Source organism: Octopus sinensis, linkage group LG28, assembly GCF_006345805.1.
Source record: "Octopus sinensis linkage group LG28, ASM634580v1, whole genome shotgun sequence".
Lineage (NCBI taxonomy): Eukaryota > Metazoa > Mollusca > Cephalopoda > Octopoda > Octopodidae > Octopus > Octopus sinensis.
In genome coordinates, this window is record NC_043024.1 from 2,604,404 (window position 1) to 2,626,776 (window position 22,373).

Below are 22,373 nucleotides of genomic sequence, written 5' to 3' on the forward strand. Positions count from 1 at the left end.
CTATAAAGTATACAACGTAGAGAAGAAAAGAGCTAACAATTCCAGTCTGTTATATATTTTGAGCATTGTTATCACTAGCGATATCAAGATATAACTTTGTATTTTATGTGTAGATGTATATATATAGATGTACATGTAATATGTACACATATATACATGCACTAGCACTATGACCCGGCAACGACGGGTCTTTCATGCTAGTTGGTAAATAAATGGTAGATAGTGAGTTATATTTCTCACTATAATTATTTTATAATGTATCGATTTAATTATTTTGTAATTTATCTATATCAGTTCAATCAATTTCTTTAACAAAGTTATAAACGTGATCACGTTGTTCTCTCATTCATATGATACTATTTTTACTATAACTCACAAATCTAACATTTATTTAATGCGGTTTCGATTCCCAGACCGGGCGTTGTGTGTGTTTATTGAGCGAATTTGGTAGACGGAAACTGAAAGATGCCTGTCGTATATGTGTATATATATATATATGTATGTGTGGGTTTGTGTGTCTGTGTTTGTCCCCCTAGCTTTGCTTGTCAATCGATGCTGGTGTGTTTATGTCCCCGTCACTTAGTGGTTCAGCAAAAGAGACCGATAGAATAAGTACTGGGCTTACAAAGAATAAGTCCTGGGGTTGATTTGCTTGACTAAAGGCGGTGCTCCAGCATGGCCGCAGTCAAATGACTGAAACAAGTAAAATAGAGAGAGAGAGAGTAATAGAATTATCACAGTGTTATGGTTTCTTTCCTGCGTGGATATGTTTGTGAGTAGTTAAGTTACCTTTTTGAGAGAAAGACTTTTCACATACATCACAGTGAAAAGGCTTCTCTCCCATGTGAATGTGTTTGTGAGAAATTAAGGTATGGTTCTGAGAGAAGGATTTACCACAGATATCACACACGTATGGCTTCTCTCCTGTGTGAACACGTTTGTGTTTGATTAAGACATCGCTCTTTGAAAAAGACTTTCCACAGATATCGCAGTGATATGGCCTCCCTCCTGTATGAATAAGTTTGTGTTTAGCTAAGTGATGATTTAAAGAGAATGATTTACCACAGATATCACAGTTATACGGCTTCTCTTTACTATGAATGTGTTTATGAGGATTTAAGTCACCAGCGAGTGACTTTCCACAGGTATCACAGTAGTATAGTTCCTCTCCAGTATGGAAGGGTTTGTGTTTAGTTAAATGTTAATTTTATGAGAATGATTTACCACAACTATCAGTGATATGGTTTTTCTCCTGTATGAATACATTTATGGTTAGTTAAGGCATTGCTCTGTGAAAACGATTTACCACAGATATCACAGTGATATGGTTTCTCTCCCGTATGAATACGTTTGTGTTTACTCACGTCGTAACTTTGAGAAAAAGATTTACCGCAAATGTTACAGGGATAGGGTTTCTCACCTGTATGAATGCGCTTATGAGTAATTAAATGATGATTCAGAGAGAAGGATTTACCACAGATATCACAGTGATAAGGTTTCTCTCCTGTGTGAATGTATTTGTGAGTAGTTAAGTGCTGATTATGAGAGAATGATTCTCCACAGATATCACACTGATAAGGTTTCTCTCCTGTGTGAATGTATTTGTGTTTAGTTAGGTTTTGATTCTGAGAGAATGATTTACCACAGATATTACAGTGATAAGGTTTCTCTCCTGTGTGAATGTATTTGTGTTTAGTTAGGTTTTGATTCTGAGAGAATGATTTACCACAGATATCACAGTGATAAGGTTTCTCTCCTGTGTGAATGTATTTGTGAGTGGTTAAGTTGTGATTTCGAGAGAATGATTTACCACAGATATCACAGTGATAAGGTTTCTCTCCTGTGTGAATGTATTTGTGAGTAGTTAAGTGCTGATTATGAGAGAATGATTCTCCACAGATATCACACTGAAAAGGTTTCTCTCCTGTGTGAATGTATTTGTGAGTAGTTAAGCTGTGATTTTGAGAGAATGATTTACCACAGATATCACAATGATATGGTTTCTCTCCTGTATGAATGTATTTGTGAGTAGTTAAGTGGTATATCTGAGAGAATGATTTACCACAGATATCACAATGATATGGTTTCTCTCCTGTATGAATACGTTTGTGTTTAATTAACTGACAACTTTTAGAGAATGATTTACCACAGATATCACAATGATATGGTTTCTCTCCTGTATGAATGTATTTGTGAGTAGTTAAGTGCTGATTATGAGAGAATGATTTACCACAGATATCACACTGATAAGGTTTCTCTCCTGTGTGAATGTATTTGTGAGTAGTTAAGTGCTGATTATGAGAGAATGATTTACCACAGATATCACACTGATAAGGTTTCTCTCCTGTGTGAATGTACTTGTGAGTAATTAAGTTGTGATTTCGAGTGAATGATTTACCACAGATATCACAGTGATAAGGTTTCTCTCCCGTGTGAATGTATTTGTGTTTAGTTAAGTGGTCATTTCTAGAGAATGATTTACCACAGATATCACAGTGATATGGTTTCTCTCCTGTATGAATACGTTTGTGAGTGGTTAGGTCGCTATTTCTAGAGAATGATTTACCACAGATATCACACTGATATGGTTTCTCTCCTGTATGAATACGTTTGTGAGTGGTTAGGTCGCTATTTCCAGAGAATGATTTACCACAGATATCACACTGATAAGGTTTCTCTCCTGTGTGAATGTATTTGTGAGTAGTTAAGTGGTGATTATGAGAGAATGATTTACCACAGATATCACAATGATATGGTTTCTCTCCTGTATGAATACGTTTGTGAGTGGTTAGGTCGCTATTTCTAGAGAATGATTTACCACAGATATCACACTGATAAGGTTTCTCTCCTGTATGAATGTATTTGTGAGTAGTTAAGTGGTGATTTCGAGAGAATGATTTACCACAGATACCACACTGATATGGCTTCTCTCCTGTATGAATACGTTTGTGTTTAATTAACTGTCTACTTTTAGAGAATGATTTACCACAGATATCACACTGATATTGTTTCTCTCCTGTATGAATACGTTTGTGAGTGGTTAGGTCGCTATTCCCAGAGAATGATTTACCACAGATATCACACTGATAAGGTTTCTCTCCTGTATGAATGTATTTGTGAGTAGTTAAGTGGTGATTTCGAGAGAATGATTTACCACAGATATCACACAGATATGTTTTCTCTCCTGTATGAATATGTTTGTGTTTAATTAACTGACTACTTTTAGAGAATGATTTACCACAGATATCACACTGATATGGTTTCTCTCCTGTATGAATACGTTTGTGTTCAATTAACTGACTACTTTTAGAGAATGATTTACCACAGATATCACACTGATATGGTTTCTCTCCTGTATGAATACGTTTGTGTTTAATTAACTGACTACTTTTAGAGAATGATTTACCACAGATATCACACAGATATGTTTTCTCTCCTGTATGAATACGTTTGTGTTCAATTAACTGACTACTTTTAGAGAATGATTTACCACAGATATCACACTGATATGGTTTCTCTCCTGTATGAATACGTTTGTGAGTGGTTAGGTCGCTATTTCCAGAGAATGATTTGCCACAGATATCACAATGATGTGACTTAACCACAATGTTGATGCATTTGTGAATAGCTAAGCTATGATTCTGAGAGAATGATTTACCACAGGTGTTACAGCGATACGGCTCGACACCTGCGTGAATGTGTTTATGTGTGGTCAAACGAACCTTTTCAGAGAATGATTTACCACAGATGTCACAGTGATAGAGATCCTCTCCTGCATGGAAACATTTGTGAATCGTCTGTTCATCTTTGAGAAAGAAGGACTTGTTGCAGACATCACAGTGAAATGAAGTTTTCTCTTCTTCTTCTGTTTCATCTTCAGTAAAATCAATCCTTAACGACTGTGTATTACAATTAACCTCATTATCACGTAATTCATTTTCCATTATTTTTCTCCTCTCACCACAAAGTCCAAATGTCTTTCTTTTTTTTATATCTATTCCCCAGTTATTTCTGTTGCTTGAAATGCTTAGTGGTATTTCGTCTGTCTTTTTGTTCTGAGTTCAAATTCCACCGAGGTCGACTTTGCCTTTCATCCTTTCAGGGTCGATAAATAAAGTACCAGTTTCACACTGGGGTAGATATAATCAACTTAATACCTTTGTCTGTCCTTGTTTGTGCCCTCTATGTTTAGCCCCCTACTGGGCAATAAAGAAATATATATTTCCATCAACTGTAATCATTGTCAATGTCTGAGGAGGCTGCCAATTCCTTTGCAATCCAGGTTTAATTAGAATACAGGATTGGTTTTCTTGCACCCATTCCAGGCAGTGAAGTACAGAAATGCTGCTAATAATCACACACCCAAAGAAAATCTTTTACAATTCTATAATCAATTTATATAAACAGGGTAATATTCCTTCTGTGTAGCATCTTAGTTTCAACTTAAAGAATATATTATATATATTCATGATGTGTTCGATGTAAAATCTTCCTTTATACTAAATATCCTGTCTGATACTCTGAAATAAAAAAGAAATAATATGAGATATAGAATATACTTGAAAAGTAAAGATTAAATAATGAAAATTTTATTACGTTTTTATACTGATAAACTGGAGATATAAACCTTTAGCTGGCCAAATAAACGTTAACACGTCAGTCTGACAAACAAACAAGGAGATTATAAGGTAGTCATAGGATGTGCTAAAAATAATAGCTAAATAGAATTTGCAAGATGTTTTCTAAAAATTCCCAAAAAGTTTTGAACCAACGACGAATTTATAATTTACATCTGCTGTTTGTTTGTTGAGCGAAGCGGTCTTCGTCCCAGAGCTCGCAAGATGGAAGAAGTTGGAAACGTGGTCCTTTGCTATTCGTAAGACCTGCAGAGGAGAAAGCAGGTCATCTCCCGACACCGAAAGCATCGACGGATGGATGAATGCGCATCCAGGCTCGGCGGTTGCGTAGGAAGTCGGGGGACAAGAAACAGGAAGAAAGAGTGAGAGAAAGTTGGGGCGAAAGAGTACAACAGGGGTTGCCACCACCCTCTGCTGGAGCATCGTGGAGCTTCAGGTGTTTTCGCTCAATAAACACTCACAACGCCCTATCCGGGAATCGAACCCGCGAGTCCGCTGCCCTAACCACTGGGCCATTGCGCCTCCACTTACATCTGTTATATATGAAATACCAGAAGTTATAGTGTTAAAAAAAGGAAGGACTAATGTTTACTTGGAAACGGTTGATGATGATGATGATGATGATATATATATATATTTATTGCCCACAAGGGGATATACAAAGAGGGGACAAAGAAGGACAGACATAGGGATTAAGTCGATTACATCGACCCCAGTGCATAACTGGTACTTAATGTATCGACCCTGAAAGATGAAAGGCAAAGTCGACCTCAGTGGAATTTGAACTCATAACGTAAAGACACATGCATTTCGCCCGTCATGCTAATGTTGCTGCCAGCTCGCCACCTTCATATATGTATATATATATATATATATATATATATATATTGGTAAAACGGTAAGATAACAAAAGAAAGAAAGAAAGAGACCTCAATATTATGTAAATAGAGGAAATTTATCTATAAAATAATATGTACATTTACTCAATAGTCAAGATAAAACTCTCAGTTTCAGATGCCGAAGTGGAAATCCACAACACCATCTCTTCGGTTATCTGGCCATCTGAAAAAACGCTATGAAAAAATACCGTTATATAAAGGGAAATTACTGTATTATAATTCTGCGCGCGAAAACCCACGTGCGTACTTATACGTCACTATGGAAACATACACATCTTCACTCGCATTTTTCGCCAAATATATACGCATATATATACAACCTCATACACACACACACACATGCGTACCGTAAAAGTTCATACATACGTCTATATACGCACAAACACAAGAAAAAACATGGTTAAAGGTAACAGAAAAAAAAACATAAGGAAGTATACAAAGCATAAAAACCACGTTCATATACGGACATGCCCCTATGCACTCATACACACACACACGCCCATATATGTACATACCCGCACATATTTATACACGCATACATACACACGCATGTACAAAAAATGAATATATATATGTCCACCCCCCCACAAAATAATGGAAAAATACTAAGTAAAAACGTCTATATATATATGTGCATTCTCATGCCCGCACACATCTCTTATTATAAAAGGCAGATTTTATCTGCCTCCCTTTGTAACTTATAGAAATCTACAATATAGGATTTCTTCAATTACAATTTACCTAGCATTTTTAAGAGTAGAATGCATCGGGTCATGCCAGGTCCAGTTTTTTAAAATTTAAACTCCAATTAAGCAAAATTTACAGAAAACTCACATTCTGGTGTGTATGTCAAATGCTTTTCTTAATGTGGTTTACATTAGAACATAAAATTCAAATCGGACCATGTTAACACCAAAAATTATTTACATCAAAAAGATGCTTTTTTCTATGAAAATCCCTATTTTTTACGATTTTTTCACTGCTGTGTCGCCACTTTTCGGTGTATTTCGACCAGAAAAATGTTCACAAAATTTTTACTTTTCAAAATTACAATTCCAGCGGATCGAAACATACCCGAGCAACGCCGGGCTATACTGCTAGTATATACATATATAGACATATATATGTATATACATATATATGCACATACACACACAAAAAAGTTGGCGATTACAAAGGAATTTCACAAGAATCATATATATAGTGGAAGCCGCTTATTGTGATCATTTCCGTACAGCATTGGCCAACACCTAACAGATGACGTTAAACAAATATAAAGTCTGAACCAATTAATTTCGATAACAATAACCGGCTGATAACGTTATCCACTATTCCGATTGACCGCCACTCCATTCCTGCCCAGCCTACATCAAAACACAACAAACTACGGCATTTCTATAAATCGCAGTATTTGCTATACAACGTCTTCAATCAGATCGTATTCCTCTCCAATATATATACATATATATATAATAACTTACCCCTGATGCTTAATAAATAAATAAATATTTATTTACTTTCGATTTCGTCTCCAAAGAATTGAGGAAACGTGACAAGCCGGAAGTAAGGTGCGTCATGTGACTTAGACTCTTTAATATATGAAACCACAAAGAGTGCTGCCGACACAAAAGCGAAACTAAGAAGGAAGGGGGAACGTAATATTGTTGTTGACTATCACCATGGTTACTGTCTAAGCGGAAGGCGCATGGCTCGGTGGTTAGCGCATCGGGCTATCAATCGCGAGTTAGTGAGTTCGATTCCCTGGATCTTTTCGTTTTGACTGGCAGATTTTTAAAATAATTTCTTTGTAACTAAACACTTTTAAACTTAAGTACCAGTTACGCACTGGGGTCGATGTAATCAACTTAATCCCTTTGTCTGTCCTTGTCTGTTCCCTCCTATCTTTTCCGTTTGAACAGCAGTTTTTAACATAATTTCTAGGTAACTAAGCACTTTTAAACTTCGTGTAATGGTAGAATTTGTTACATAAAATATCTTTTTTCTCTTCGCTTTCTTGAGAAAATTCTGTAGTTCGTAAGCTACAATTATTGCTGTTGATAAACTACGGCAGATATTGTTATCACCTCAATAGACGTCATTGATTGGTTGAAATTGCCGAAATGCAAGAAATTAAACAACAAATAGCTTACAAGCTACAGAATTTTCTCAAGGAACCCAAGAGAAAAAGATGTTTTATAAATACATTCTACCAGTATACGAAGTTTAAAGAATAAGTCCTGGGGTCGATTTGATCGACTAAAGGCGGTGCTCCAGCATGGCCACAGTCACATGACTGAAACAAGTAACAGAGTAAAGAGAGATAGCTAGATAAACAGGTAGATAGATAGGTATGTAGGTAGGCAGATAGATAAATAGACGGACAGATAGATAGATAGACACAAATAGATAGATAGATAGATAGATAGATAGACACAAATAGACAGATAGATGGATAGACAGATAGAAGCATTTCTTTCTTCGAAAAGGACGATTCTTTTCTTCAGCTTTAAAGCTTCAGCAAAATTGCTTTGAGTGTTCATGTTGGTGGTGGTGGCCATGTTTATAGCAGTAAGGGTTGTCTTTACTTCTATGTATCTTCTAAGGCCAGACTGGCAGTTTTCTGTGTGCGTTCAAGCGGAACAACTTCCTTTTCAGACAGATAGATAGACAAACAGAGAGATAGGGTACTACTTGAGAATAGTGGTCGCGGTGCGCGCACTTACACTAGCTAGTCGTGACTAGTCGATCCTACGACTAGCTAGCAAAGTAAATACTACACAAAATAATTTTTTTTACACAAAGTAAATAATTTTTGTTAAAATAAATAAAACGCAAAAACACAAAGTAAGGATCGACTAGTCATGACTAGCTAGCGCGGATGCACGAGTACGCGAGTGCGCGCACCGGGATTACTCTTCTCAAGTAGTACCGATAGATAGACAGACAGAGATAGACAGGCACAGATATGCTATAGAAATAAACTTTGACGTACGCACCTTGAAGTTTTCCAGTGTTAAAACTTTCTTTGGAAGTTGCACGTCATCTTCAGCAGGTGCTTCGTGTGTGTGTGTGTGTGTGTGTACAGAGTACGGCCGAATGGTCAAGAAGATCCCTTAACAACCACGAGGTCCCTCGTTCTGTCCTACTGCAAGACACTTTCGGCAAATAACACTTTCTGCAGTGTCCAGTTGACCTGAATGAAATCGGACAGAGGGGAAAGTGCTGAACCCAGGAATTCCAAATAGGTCAGCTTCGGGTCGAAGGGGTTTTGTATGATTCCAGCGGAATCCTCGAAGACAAACGGGAATTCTGGAGCAGGGGATTCAGTTGGTCTTACACCTGAATCCTCAACGGCGAACGACGGGGATCCACGATGTATAAAAATGTCTGTATAGGTATAGATGGAAATGGTGAGGATATTAAGAAATGGTTAATAGCAAAATGTGGGAAAGAAAAAAACTGGAATGGGCAGTGAAAAGGAAAACGAAACAGTGAAAGAAATTATATAACTTTGTTTAGGTAATTTTTTTTTAGTCCTTCTATTTTTCTGAGTTGAGCGTTAGATATGAAATTAGATATGAAATCATTCGTATCTAATTCCGGTCTTCTAATAATTATCAGTTATAAAGTGGAATTGATCAAGGAATAAAGATTTGTATGAAACTATAGCAGGAAATAAACGGAATTTGCAAGACTGAACGGTTAATGGACGAGGGGAAGTAACTCTTCTTTCAACAAAAGTCCTCAATATTTTTATATAGCTTCGGGTTTAAATGACAATTAATTCAACAAATTGTTAGAAAGGATCACAAAAGTACAGTCCCCAAAATTACTGCAGGGCTTGATCACCGCCTGAAGAACCCAGTTTCCAGAAAAACTTTTCGCTGGGAGCTGCACAAAGCCAGATTTCAAGGGAGGGCTGCAATCAGAAAACCATTACTTTCAAAAACAAACGTTGCAAAGGGTTTAGAGTGGAGTAAAAACCTACAGAAATGGTCCCTAGAGCAGTGGAAGAATGTTATTTTCTAGGACGAGTCATCCATTACCTTATTTCCGACCACCGGCCGAATATACGTGTGAAGAGAGCCAAAAGAAGCATTTGACCCAGACTGCCTTCTTCCAACTGTTAAACATGGAGGAGGATCTGTAATGATCTGGGGAGCTATATCTTGGAAATCTGCCAGCCCAATGGTTTCCCTTCATGGCAGAATTAATAGTCAAGACTATTTAAGCATTTTATCTGATCAAATTCACCCTATGGTTGCGGAACTGTTTTTGGAGGGAAACGCAAGCTTTCGGGATGATAATGCACCAATTCACACAGCTAAAGTTGTCATTGAATGGCACGAGAAACATTCATCAACCGTTTCAAAGTAAACATTAGTCCTTGCTCTTTTTAACACAATAACTTCTGGTATTTCATATACAGCAGATCTTTCCTTCTATGTTTCTGACGAAGAGCTCCGCTTGAAACGTTAAACCCTCCTTCTTTCCTGAGCGTCCAATAATTCTATATTTGTTCCACGTCCTCGCGTTGTTGTGTTTTTTTTAGCTTTCTTGTTTGGATTAACTATATATAGATAAGGTAATCGAGGTAGTCAGAGTATGTGACAGAATACTTAAGATTAGATTAGTGCTCCATCATAGGTTAGCAACTATTATATCGGCCTATGCCCCTCAGCCAGGGCTACCCGATGGACAGAAAGACAGTTTCTATGACACCCTACTGCAGACTACCTCATTGACGAATGACAGGGACCTTCTCTTTGTGGCTGGTGACTTCAATGGGCATGTTGGACGACATGCTGGGGGCTTCCATGGCGTACATGGAGGCTACGGTTATGGTTCCCGCAACGAGGAGGGAATCAGGCTGCTGGAGTTCTGCGATGCAAATAGTCTTATGGTTTGCAACGCTAACTTCAGGAAACCGACAAGCCACCTGGTCACCTACCGATCGGGCTGGCATACTAGCCAAATCGACTACATCCTTGCCAGAATATGGGAAAGATGGCTGCTTATAAATGCCAAAACCTTCCCAGGCGAAGAATGAACCCCACAACATAGAATGGTAGTCAGTGACTTTAGGATCAGGACTAAGAGGACGACAAGAAGACGACCAACATGGAGAAGGGTCTGGAAGTTTAAAGACCCTGCAAATGGACAGAGATTTAGAGACATGTTACTTGAAGCCTTTGACGAAATAGAAGGGGGCATAGCTACACATGTGGTAGAAGACAACTGGACGCTTCTGAGGGACAACCTGCTGAAAGCCACTGACCAGATCTGTGGCTGGTGCAAAGTCCCCTCAAGACCCAAAATAACGTGGTGGTGGAACAATATTGTTGACAGGGCTATTAGACAAAAGAAACAGGCTTGGAAGGCCTGGAAGAACGGTGGTAGCAGGGAAGTGTATCAGACTGCCAGAAGGGAAGCTAGGAGGCAGGTGTATATAGCCAGAGGGGAAGCAGATAAGAAAAAAATTGCCAATGTTCTGCGCCGTGAGGATGAAAGACTTGAGGTATTTCATATTGCTAGACAGTGTGTGAGAGAGAATTGTGACGTGGTAGGAGAGAAATGTGTTCGCAAGGATGACGGCTCACTTGGGCTAAATGAGGATGCAAAGAGAGAGGTTTGGAGACGCCACTATGAAAGGTTGCTGAATGAGAAAAATGAATGGGATAAAGAGTGTCTGCCGAATGTCGACCCAACAGAGGGACCAGCAATCCGAGTTGACAGTTCCTTAGTAGTTAAGGCAATTACTAGCATGAAAACAGGGAAAGCCCCAGGCCCATCAGGAATTACTGCAGAGATGCTCAAAATATCTGGTAGTGTTGGAAATAGCTTAGTCACCCGTATAGTTAACCAGGTGATACACGAAGGAGTCATACCCAATGACTGGTGTAGCAGCATAATAGTCAACTGCTACAAAGGCAAAGGTGACGCCCTAGATACAAATAACTACAGGGGTATCAAGCTGCTGGATCAGGTAATGAAGGTTATGGAGAGGGTTATAGCCCAACTAATTAGAGAGAGAGTTAGCTTAGATCAGATGCAGTTTGGGTTCGTGCCAGGGAAAAGTACTACTGATGCTATATTCCTGGTAAGACAGCTGCAGGAGAAATACCTAGCCAAAGATAAGCCCCTGTACCTGGCTTTTGTTGACATGGAGAAAGCCTTCGACAGGGTCCCCCGATCCCTTATCTGGTGGTCAATGAGGAAACTAGGGATAGATGAATGGCTAGTGAGAGCTGTGCGAGCCATGTACAGAGACGCTGCTAGTAAGGTAAGGGTTGGCAACGAGTACAGTGAAGAATTCTGGGTAGAGGTTGGGGTCCACCAAGGTTCAGTCCTCAGTCCCCTCCTATTTATCATAGTCCTCCAGGCAATAACGGAGGAATTCAAGACAGGATGCCCCTGGGAGCTCCTCTATGCTGATGTACTTGCTCTAATTGCTGAGTCACTATCAGAACTGGAGGAGAAGTTCCAGGTGTGGAAGGAGGGTTTAGAATCGAGGGGCCTTAGAGTCAACCTAGCTAAAACCAAAGTACTAATAAGTAGGAAAGTCACAAACGCCTTCAGGTAGATGGCCCAGCTCGATCTGTAGAAAAGGTGTAGGTAGAAACTCTATAAGGTGCACCAAGTGTAAGCTATGGACACATAAGAGGTGCAGCAATGTCAAAGGAAGGCTAACTAGGAAAATAGTTTTTGTCTGTGGCAGATGCTCAGGAGCAATAAACACTGGAAATGTGCAGAGACCAACTTCTACCACGTTTCAGGGAGACAAACCAGAAGTAGTTGATAGCTTCCGCTACCTAGGTGACCAAGTCAGTAGCGGGGGTGGGTGCGCTGAAAGTGTAACTGCTAGAGTAAGAATAGCCTGGGCAAAGTTTAGAGAGCTCTTACCCCTGCTGGTGACAAAAGGCAGACTGTATGAGGCATGTGTATGTACAGCGATGCTACATGGTAGTGAAACATGGGCCGTGACTGCTGAGGATATGCGTAAGCTCGCAACAAATGAAGCCAGTATGCTCCGATGGATGTGTAATGTCAATGTTCATAATTGACAGAGTGTAAGTACCTTGAGAGAAAAGTTGGACCTAAGAAGCATCAGTTGTGGTGTGCAAGAGAGACGTTTGCGCTGGTATGGTCATGTGATGAGAATGGCTGAAGATAGTTGTGTGCAAAAGTGCCACACCCTAGCGGTTGAGGGAACCTGTGGAAGAGGTAGACCCAGGAAAACCTGGGACGAGGTGATGAAGCATGACCTTCACACTTTAGGACTCACCAAGGAAATGACTAGAGACCGAGACCTATGGAAGTATGCTGTGAGTGAGAAGACCCGGCAAGACTAGTGAGACCATAACCCGTGGCCTCTACCTGGTATGTAGCCAGTTCACTTATACATACCTTTCCTTCTTGGGACACAAAACTCCACTTGTGAAGACCTGTTGAGGCAAGTGAAAATCAGAACCAAAATCGAAGTCGATCAACATCAATGGAAATTGCGGCTGTGATACCAGTGCTGGTGACAAGTAAGCGAACCATCCGATCGTGGCCGCTGCCAGCGCCGCCCCGACTGGCCTCCATGCCGGTGACACCTAAGAAGCACCATCCATTCGTGGCCGTTGCCAGCCTCGCCTGGCCCCCGTGTCGGTGGCACGTAAAAAGCACCATCCATTCGTGGCCGTTGCCAGTGCCGCCCCATCTGGCCTCCGTGCCGGTGGCACGTACAAGCACCATTTGTTCGTGTCCGTTGCCAGCCTCGCCTGACCTCCGTGCCGGTGGCACGTAAAAGCACCATCCATTCGTGGCCGTTTGCCAGCTCCGTCTGGCTCCTGTGCAGGTGGCACGTAAAAAACACTCACTGAACTCGCAGAGTGGTTGGCGTTAGGAAGAGCATCCAGCTGTAGAAACACTGCCAGATCAGACTGGGCCTGGTGCAGCCTCCTGGCTTCCCAGACACCGGTCGAACCGTCCAACCCGTGATAGCACGGAAAATGGACGTTAAACGATGATCATGATGATGATATATATACAAATTAAAATCCAGGAAACACAGAAGTAGCATTAATATAGTTTATTCACTGCAAAAATTCAACATGTACACTTACAGCTGTTTCGATTTTGCTCAAAAGAAATTCCAATAATTAAAACATTTAATTGGGCAAAATCTCATCAGAGGAATGAAAAAGACATATCGTTAGGTTATCACATGTTATTCTTCCAAAACATCTCAACAGACAAAAACTTTTTTTTAATTACTAATATTGGTATAAATCTTGGCCAGTGGGTAACAGGTTGTATAAGGGTAATAATCTTTATATATATAAAACTGAGAATGTGTGTCTGTCTGTCTGTGTGTTTCCCTAAAACTTGTGAACTACAGAACCAATTTCATTAGAATTTTACACATGCCTTACTTAGGGTCCATGTAGTTTCATGGGCAAAAAAAAAAATGTTCAACTTCTTGCCTAGAGCGAGCCCATAGCAATATCATATCTTCTCCACTATTTCAGTATTACATGTTAAAAGTGAAACAAAAATATTTCTCTATTTTATGTCAGATGCTTTCACTTTAACAATAAAAATAATAATAACAATTCAATTATATGTAGTAAGTAATAATTAAAATCAAACTAAAGTATAATATAATCGTAACATACAAAAGTAAAAATAGCATCAATGATTTGAACTTGAATAAGTGGTTTCACATGAATGGGAATAAATTAAAAATATAATTAGCGTGCAGAAATGGAATAGTCCAGATGGATAATACAAAATTAAATTAAAGAAAAGACTATTGTCTATAAAGTATACAATGTAGAGAAAAAAGAATAGCTAACAATTCCAGTCTGTTATATATTTTGAGTATTGTTATCACTAGCGATATCAAGATATAACTTTATATTTTGCATTTTATGTGTAGATGTATATAGATAGATGTACATGTAATATGTACACATATATACATGCACTAGCACTATGACCCGGCAACGACGGGTCTTTAATGCTAGTTGGTAAATAAATGGTAGATAGTGAGTTATATTTCTCACTATAATTATTTTATAATGTATCGATTTAATTATTTTGTAACTTATCTATATCAGTTCAATCAATTTCTTTAACAAAGTTATAAATGTGATCACGTTGTTCTCTCATTCATATGATACTATTTTTACTATAACTCACTAATCTAACATTTATTTAATGCGGTTTCAATTCCCAGACCGGGCGTTGTGTGTGTTTATTGAGCGAAAACACCTAAAGGTCCACAAGGCTCCGGCAGGGGGTGGTGGCGATCCCTGCTGTACTCTTTCTTCCTGCTTCTTGAGTAATGCTGCGATGGACTGGCGTCCTGTCCAGCTGGTGGTGTAACACATATCCCACAGAAACCGGGCCCATGAGCCTGGCTAGGTTTGTAAAGGGCGCATAAATAAATAAAAATAATAAATATACTGGCATGTAATAAAACTGTGTAAGAGAATAATTTACCACAACTCAATTGCAAGAAGCACTTCCATCAAGTTAAGCTATTTATTCGAGAGAATGATTTAATAGAGGTGCAGGAGTGGCTGTGTGGTAAGTAGCTTGCTAACCAACCAAATGGTTCCGGGTTCAGTCACACTGAGTGGCATCTTGGGCAAGTGTCTTCTGCTATAGCCCCAGGCCGACCAAAGCCTTGTGAGTGGATTTGGTAGACAGAAACTGAAAGAAGCCTGTCGTAAATAGATGAACATCAATGGAATTTGTATCTCTGTGGTACCAGTGCCGGTGGCACACAAGAAAACCATCCGAACGTGGCCGTAGCCAGTACCGCATCAACTGAACTCCGTGCTGTGGGCACATAACAAACACCATCCGATCGTGGCCGTTCGCCAGCCTCATCTGGCACCTGTCCGAAGAACCCGGCAAGACTAGTCAGGCCATAGCCCGTGGCCCCTACCTGGGACGTAGTCAGTCCACCTGTGCATACCTTCCTTCTTATGACACTGTTGAGGCAAGTGATAATCTAATCTAATCAAATCAAATCAAAACAAATCAAAATAGATGAACATCAATGGAATTTGTATCTTTGTGGTACCAATGTCGGTGGCACACAAGAAAACCATCCGAACGTGGCGGTAGCCAGTACCACATCGACTGGCCTCCGTGCTTTGGGCACGTAACAAACACCATCCGATCGTGGCCGTTCGCCAGCCTCATCTGGCACCTATGTTGGTGACACATAAAAACACCATCCAAAGACCCGGCAAGACTAGTCAGGCCATAGCCCGTGGCCCCTACCTGGGACGTAGTCAGTCCACCTGTGCATACCTTCCTCCTTATGACACTTGTGAAGACCTGTTGAGGCAAGTATGTGACACTTGTGAAGACCTGTTGAGGCAGAGGCAAGTGTGTGACATTTGTGAAGACCTGTTGAGGCAAGTGTGTAATACTTGTGTAGACCTGTTGAGGCAGAGGCAAGTGTGTGACACTTGTGAAGACCTGTTGAGGCAAGTGTGTGACACTTGTGAAGACCTGTTGAGGCAAGTGTGTGACACTTGTGAAGACCTGTTGAGGCAAGTGAAGATCAAAATCAAACCAAATCAAAATAGATGAACATCAATGGAATTTGTATCTTTGTGGTACCAGTGCCGGTGGCACACAAGAAAACCATCCGAACGTGGCCGTAGCCAGTACCGCATCGACTGGCCTCCGTGCTTTGGGCACGTAACAAACACCATCCGATCGTGGCCGTTCGCCAGCCTCATCTGGCACTTGTGTCGGTGGCACATAAAAACACCATCCGAGCGTGGCCGTCTGCCAGCCTTGACTGGCACCTGTGTCGGTGGCACATAAAAAACACCATCCGAGCGTGGCCGTTCGCCAGCCTCGTCTGGCACCTGTGTCGGTGGCACATAAAATCACCCACTACACTCTCGGAGTGGTTGGCGTTAGGAAGGGCATCCAGCTGTAGAAACACTGCCAGATCTGGCTGGCCTGGTGCAGCCTTCGGGCTCCCCAGACCCCAGTTGAACCGTCCAACCCATGCTAGCATGGAAAGCGGACGTTAAACGATGATGATGATGATGATGATGTATGTATGTGCATGTGTTTGTGTCTATGTTTGTCCCGCTAGCATTGCTTGTCAATCGATGCTGGTGTGTTTACGTCCCCGTCACTTAGTGGTTCAGCAAAAGAGACTGATAGAATAAGTACTGGGCTTACAAAGAATAAGTCCTGGGGTCGATTTGCTCAACTAAAGGCGGTGCTCCAGCATGGCCACGGTCAAATGACTGAAACAAGTAAAAGAGAGAGAGAGAGAGAGAGAGTAATAGAATTATCACAGTGTTATGGTTTCTTTCCTGCGTGGATATGTTTGTGAGTAGTTAAGTTACCTTTTCGAGAGAAAGACTTTTCACATACATCACAGTGATAAGGCTTCTCTCCTGTGTGAATGTGTTTGTGAGAAATTAAGGTATGGTACTGAGAGAAGGATTTACCACAGATATCACACACGTATGGCTTCTCTCCTGTGTGAACACGTTTGTGTTTGATTAAGACATCGCTCTGTGAAAAAGACTTTCCACAGATATCGCAGTGATATGGCCTCCCTCCTGTATGAATAAGTTTGTGTTTAGCTAAGTGATGATTTAAAGAGAATGATTTACCACAGATATCACAGTGATACGGGTTCTCTTTACTATGAATGTGTTTATGAGGATTTAAGTCACCAGCGAATGACTTTCCACAGGTATCACAGTAGTATGGTTTCTCTCCAGTATGGAAGGGTTTGTGTTTAGTTAAATGTTGATTTTGTGAGAATGATTTACCACAAATATCACTGATATGGTTTCTCTCCTGAATGAATACGTTTATGGTTAGTTAAGGCATCGCTCTGTGAAAACGATTTACCACAGATATCACAATGATATGGTTTCTCTCCTGTGTGAATGTATTTGTGAGTAGTTAAGTTGTGATTTCGAGAGAATGATTTACCACAGATATCACACTGATAAGGTTTCTCTCCTGTGTGAATGTATTTGTGAGTACTTAAGCTGTGATTATGAGAGAATGATTTACCACAGATAGCACAGTGATAAGGTTTCTCTCCTGTGTGAATGTATTTGTGTTTAGTTAGGTTTTGATACTGAGAGAATGATTTACCTCAGATATCACAGTGATAAGGTTTCTCTCCTGTGTGAATGTATTTGTGAGTAGTTAAGCTGTGATTTTGAGAGAATGATTTACCACAGATATCACACTGATAAGGTTTCTCTCCTGTGTGAATGTATTTGTGAGTAAAATGATGAAATGATGATTCAGAGAGAATGATTTACCACAGATATCACAATGATAAGGTTTCTCTCCTGTGTGAATGTATTTGTGAGTAGTTAAGTGCTGATTATGAGAGAATGATTCTCCACAGATATCACACTGATAAGGTTTCTCTCCTGTGTGAATGTATTTGTGAGTAGTTAAGCTGTGATTTTGAGAGAATGATTTACCACAGATATCACACTGATAAGGTTTCTCTCCTGTGTGAATGTATTTGTGAGTAATTAAATGATGATTCAGAGAGAATGATTTACCACAGATATCACACTGATAAGGTTTCTCTCCTGTGTGAATGTATTTGTGAGTAGTTAGCTGTGATTTTGAGAGAATGATTTACCACAGATATCACAATGATATGGTTTCTCTCCTGTATGAATACGTTTGTGAGTAATTAAATGATGATTCAGAGAGAATGATTTACCACAGATATCACAGTGATAAGGTTTCTCTCCTGTGTGAATACGTTTGTGTTTAATTAACTGACAACTTTTAGAGAATGATTTACCACAGATATCACAATGATATGGTTTCTCTCCTGTATGAATACGTTTGTGTTTAATTAACTGACTACTTTTAGAGAATGATTTACCACAGATATTACAATGATATGGTTTCTCTGCTGTATGAATACGTTTATGAGCGGTTAGGTTGCTATTTACAGAGAATGATTTACCACAGATATCACACTGATATGGTTTCTCTCCTGTATGAATACGTTTGTGAGTGGTTAGGACGCTATTTTCAGAGAATGATTTACCACAGATATCACACTGATAAGGTTTCTCTCCTGTGTGAATGTATTTGTGAGTAGCTAAGTGCTGATTATGAGAGAATGATTTACCACAGATATCACAGCGATAAGGTTTCTCTCCTGTATGAATACGTTTGTGAGTGGTTAGGTTGCTATTTCCAGAGAATGATTTACCACAGATATCACAATGATGTGTCTTAACCACAATGTGGATGCATTTGTGAATAGCTAAGCTATGATTCTGAGAGAATGATTTACCACAGGTATTACAGCGATACGGCTCGACTCCTGCGTGAATGTGTTTATGTGTGGTCAAACGAACCTTTTCAGAGAATGATTTACCACAGATGTCACAGTGATAGAGATCCCCTCCTGCATGGAAACATTTGTGAATCGTCTGTTCATCTTTGAGAAAGAAGGACTTGTTGCAGACATCACAGTGAAATGAAGTTTTCTCTTCTTCTTCTGTTTCATCTTCAGTAAAATCAATCCTTAACGACTGTGTATTACAATTAACCTCATTATCACGTAATTCATTTTCCATTATTTTTCTCCTCTCACCACAAAGTCCAAATGTCTTTCTTTTTTTTTATATTCTATTCCCCAGTTATTTCTGTTGCTTGAAATGCTTAGTGGTATTTCGTCTGTCTTTTTGTTCTGAGTTCAAATTCCACCGAGGTCGACTTTGCCTTTCATCCTTTCAGGGTCGATAAATAAAGTACCAGTTTCACACTGGGGTAGATATAATCAACTTAATACCTTTGTCTGTCCTTGTTTGTGCCCTCTATGTTTAGCCCCCTACTGGGCAATAAAGAAATATATATTTCCATCAAGTGTAATCATTGTCAACATCTGAGGGGGCTGCCAATTCCTTTGCAATCCAGGTTTAATTAGAATACATGATTGGTTTTCTTGCACCCATTCCAGGCAGTGAAGTACAGAAATGCTGCTAATAATCACACACCCAAAGAAAATCTTTTACAATTCTATAATCGATTTATATAAACAGGGTTATATTTCTTCTTAGTTTCATCATAAAGAATATATCATATATATTCATGATGTGTTCGATGCAAAATGCTAAATATCCTCTCTGATACTCTGAAATAAAAAAGAAATAATATGAGATATAGAATATACTTGAAAAGTAAAGATTAAATAATGAAAATTTTATTACGTTTTTATACTGATAAACTGGAGATATAAACCTTTAGCTGGCCAAATAAACGTTAACACGTCAGTCTGACAAACAAACAAGGAGATTATAAGGTAGTCATGGGATGTGCTAAAAATAATAGCTAAATAGCTCTTAAATCACGCAGCAATTTTAAAAATTTGGTTTTGGTTTTTGCACAATCCTATGAATTACAAATTCGCAAGAGTTTTCTAAAAATTCCGAAAAAGTTTTGAACCAACGAAGAATTTACGATTTACATCTGCTGTTTGTTTGTTGAGCGAAGCGGTCTTCGTCCCAGAGGTCGCAAGAGGGAAGAAGCCGGAAACGTGGTCCTTTGCTATTCGTAAGACCCGCAGAAGAGAAAGCAGGTTAGCCCCCCCCCCGCCCCGACACCGAGAGCATCGACGGATGGATAAATGCTCATCCAGTTACGGCGGTTGCGTAGGAAGTCGGGGGACAAGAAACAGGAAGGAAGAGTGAGAGAAAGTTGGGGTGAAAGAGTACAACAGGGGTCGCCACCACCCTCTGCTGGAGCATCGTGGAGCTTTATGTATTTTCGCTCAATAAACACACACAACGCCCGGTCTGGGAATCGAACCCGCGTGTCCGCTGCCCTAACCACTGGGCCATTGCGCCTCCACTTACAAGTGCTGTATATGAAATACCAGAAGTTATTGTGTTAAAAAGAGCAAGGACTAATGTTTACTTTGAAACGGTTGATGATGATGATGATGATATATATATATATATATTTATTGCCCACAAGGGGATATACAAAGAGGGGACAAACAAGGACAGACATAGGGATTAAGTCAATTACATCGAACCCAGTGCATAACTGGTACTTAATTTATCGACCCTGAAAGATGAAAGGCAAAGTCGACCTCAGTGGAATTTGAACTCATAACGTAAAGACACATCAATTTCACCCGTCGTGCTAATGTTGCTGTCAGCTCGCCACCTTTATGTATATATATATATTTTTTATTTTATTTTATAGAAGGAGCTTCTACAGTACTAGAATTGTTTCATACAGATGAAACAGTTCTAGTCCAGTAGAAGCTCCTTCTATAAAATAAATTACTTTACTCTGCTATCTATTGAGTACCTTATTTACTGTGGTTAACCCCGACTCAACCCGGGACCTCCATATATATATATATATATATATATATATATATATATTGGTAAAACGGTAAGATAACAAAAGAAAGAAAGAGAGAAAGAGACCTCAATATTATGTAAATAGAGGAAATTTATCTATAAAATAATATGTTACATTTACTCAATAGTCAAGATAAAACTCTGAGTTTCAGATGCCGAAGGGGAAATCCACAACACCATCTCTTCGGTTATCTGGCCATCTGAAAAAACGCTATGAAAAAATACCGTTATATAAAGGGAAATTACTGTATTATAATTCTGCGCGCGAAAACCCACGTGCGTACTTATACGTCATTATGGAAACATACACATCTTCACTCGCATTTTTCGCCAAATATATACGCATATATATATACAACCTCATACACACACACACACATGCGTACCGTTAAAGTTCATACATACGTCTATATACGCACAAACACAAGAAAAACCATGGTTAAAGGTAACAGAAAAAAAATATAATAAGGAAGTATACAAAGCATAAAAACCACGTTCATATACGGACATGCCCCTATGCACTCATACACACACACACGCCCATATATGTACATACCCGCACATATTTATATACGCATACATACACACGCATATACAAAAAATGAATATATATATGCCCCCGCCCCCACGAAAAAATAGAAAAATACTAAGTAAAAACGTCTATATATATATATGTGTGCATTCTCATGCCCGCACACACACATATATATACATGTATAGACATATATATGTATATACATATATAAATATAGATATGCACATACACACACACAAAAGTTGGCGATTACAAAGGAATTTCACAAGGATCATATATATAGTGGAAGCCGCTTATTGTGATCATTTCCGTACAGCAATGGCCAACACCTAACAGATGACGTTAAACAAATATAAAGTCTGAACCAATTAATTTTGATAACAATAACCGGCTGATAACGTTATCCGCTATTCCGATTGACCGCCACTCCATTCCTGCCCACATCAATACACAACAAACAACGGCATTTCTATAAATCGCAGTATTTGCTATACAACGTCTTCAATCAGATCGTATTCCTCTCCAATATATATACATATATATATAATAACTTACCCCTGATGCTTAATAAATAAATAAATATTTATTTACTTTCGATTTCATCTCCAAAGAATTGAGGAAACGTGACAAGCCGGAAGTAAGGTGCGCCATGTGACTTAGACTCTTTAATATATGAAACCACAAAGAGTGCTGCTGACACAAAAGCGAAACTAAGAAGGAAGGGGGAACGTAATATTGTTGTCGACTATCACCATGGTTACTGTCTAAGCGGAAGGCGCATGGCTCGGTGGTTGGCGCATCGGGCTATCAATCGCGAGTTAGTGAGTTCGATTCCCTGGATCTTTTCGTTTTGACTGGCAGGTTTTAAAATAATTTCTTTGCAACTAAACAC

The 22,373-nt window shown here is 39.4% G+C and overlaps 1 protein-coding gene across 1 annotated transcript in view; it reads right to left on the minus strand.

The window, feature by feature from the left end:
• Positions 1-630: 630 nt before the first annotated feature.
• Positions 631-22,373, minus strand: part of LOC115225573 (zinc finger protein 708-like) — a 28,814-nt gene continuing 7,071 nt past the window's right edge. The window contains exon 4 of the mRNA XM_036514476.1: positions 631-2,008. Within this exon, the coding sequence (XP_036370369.1) occupies positions 1,233-2,008 (776 nt within the window). The 3' untranslated portion in view covers positions 631-1,232. The remainder of the gene's footprint in view (positions 2,009-22,373) is intronic.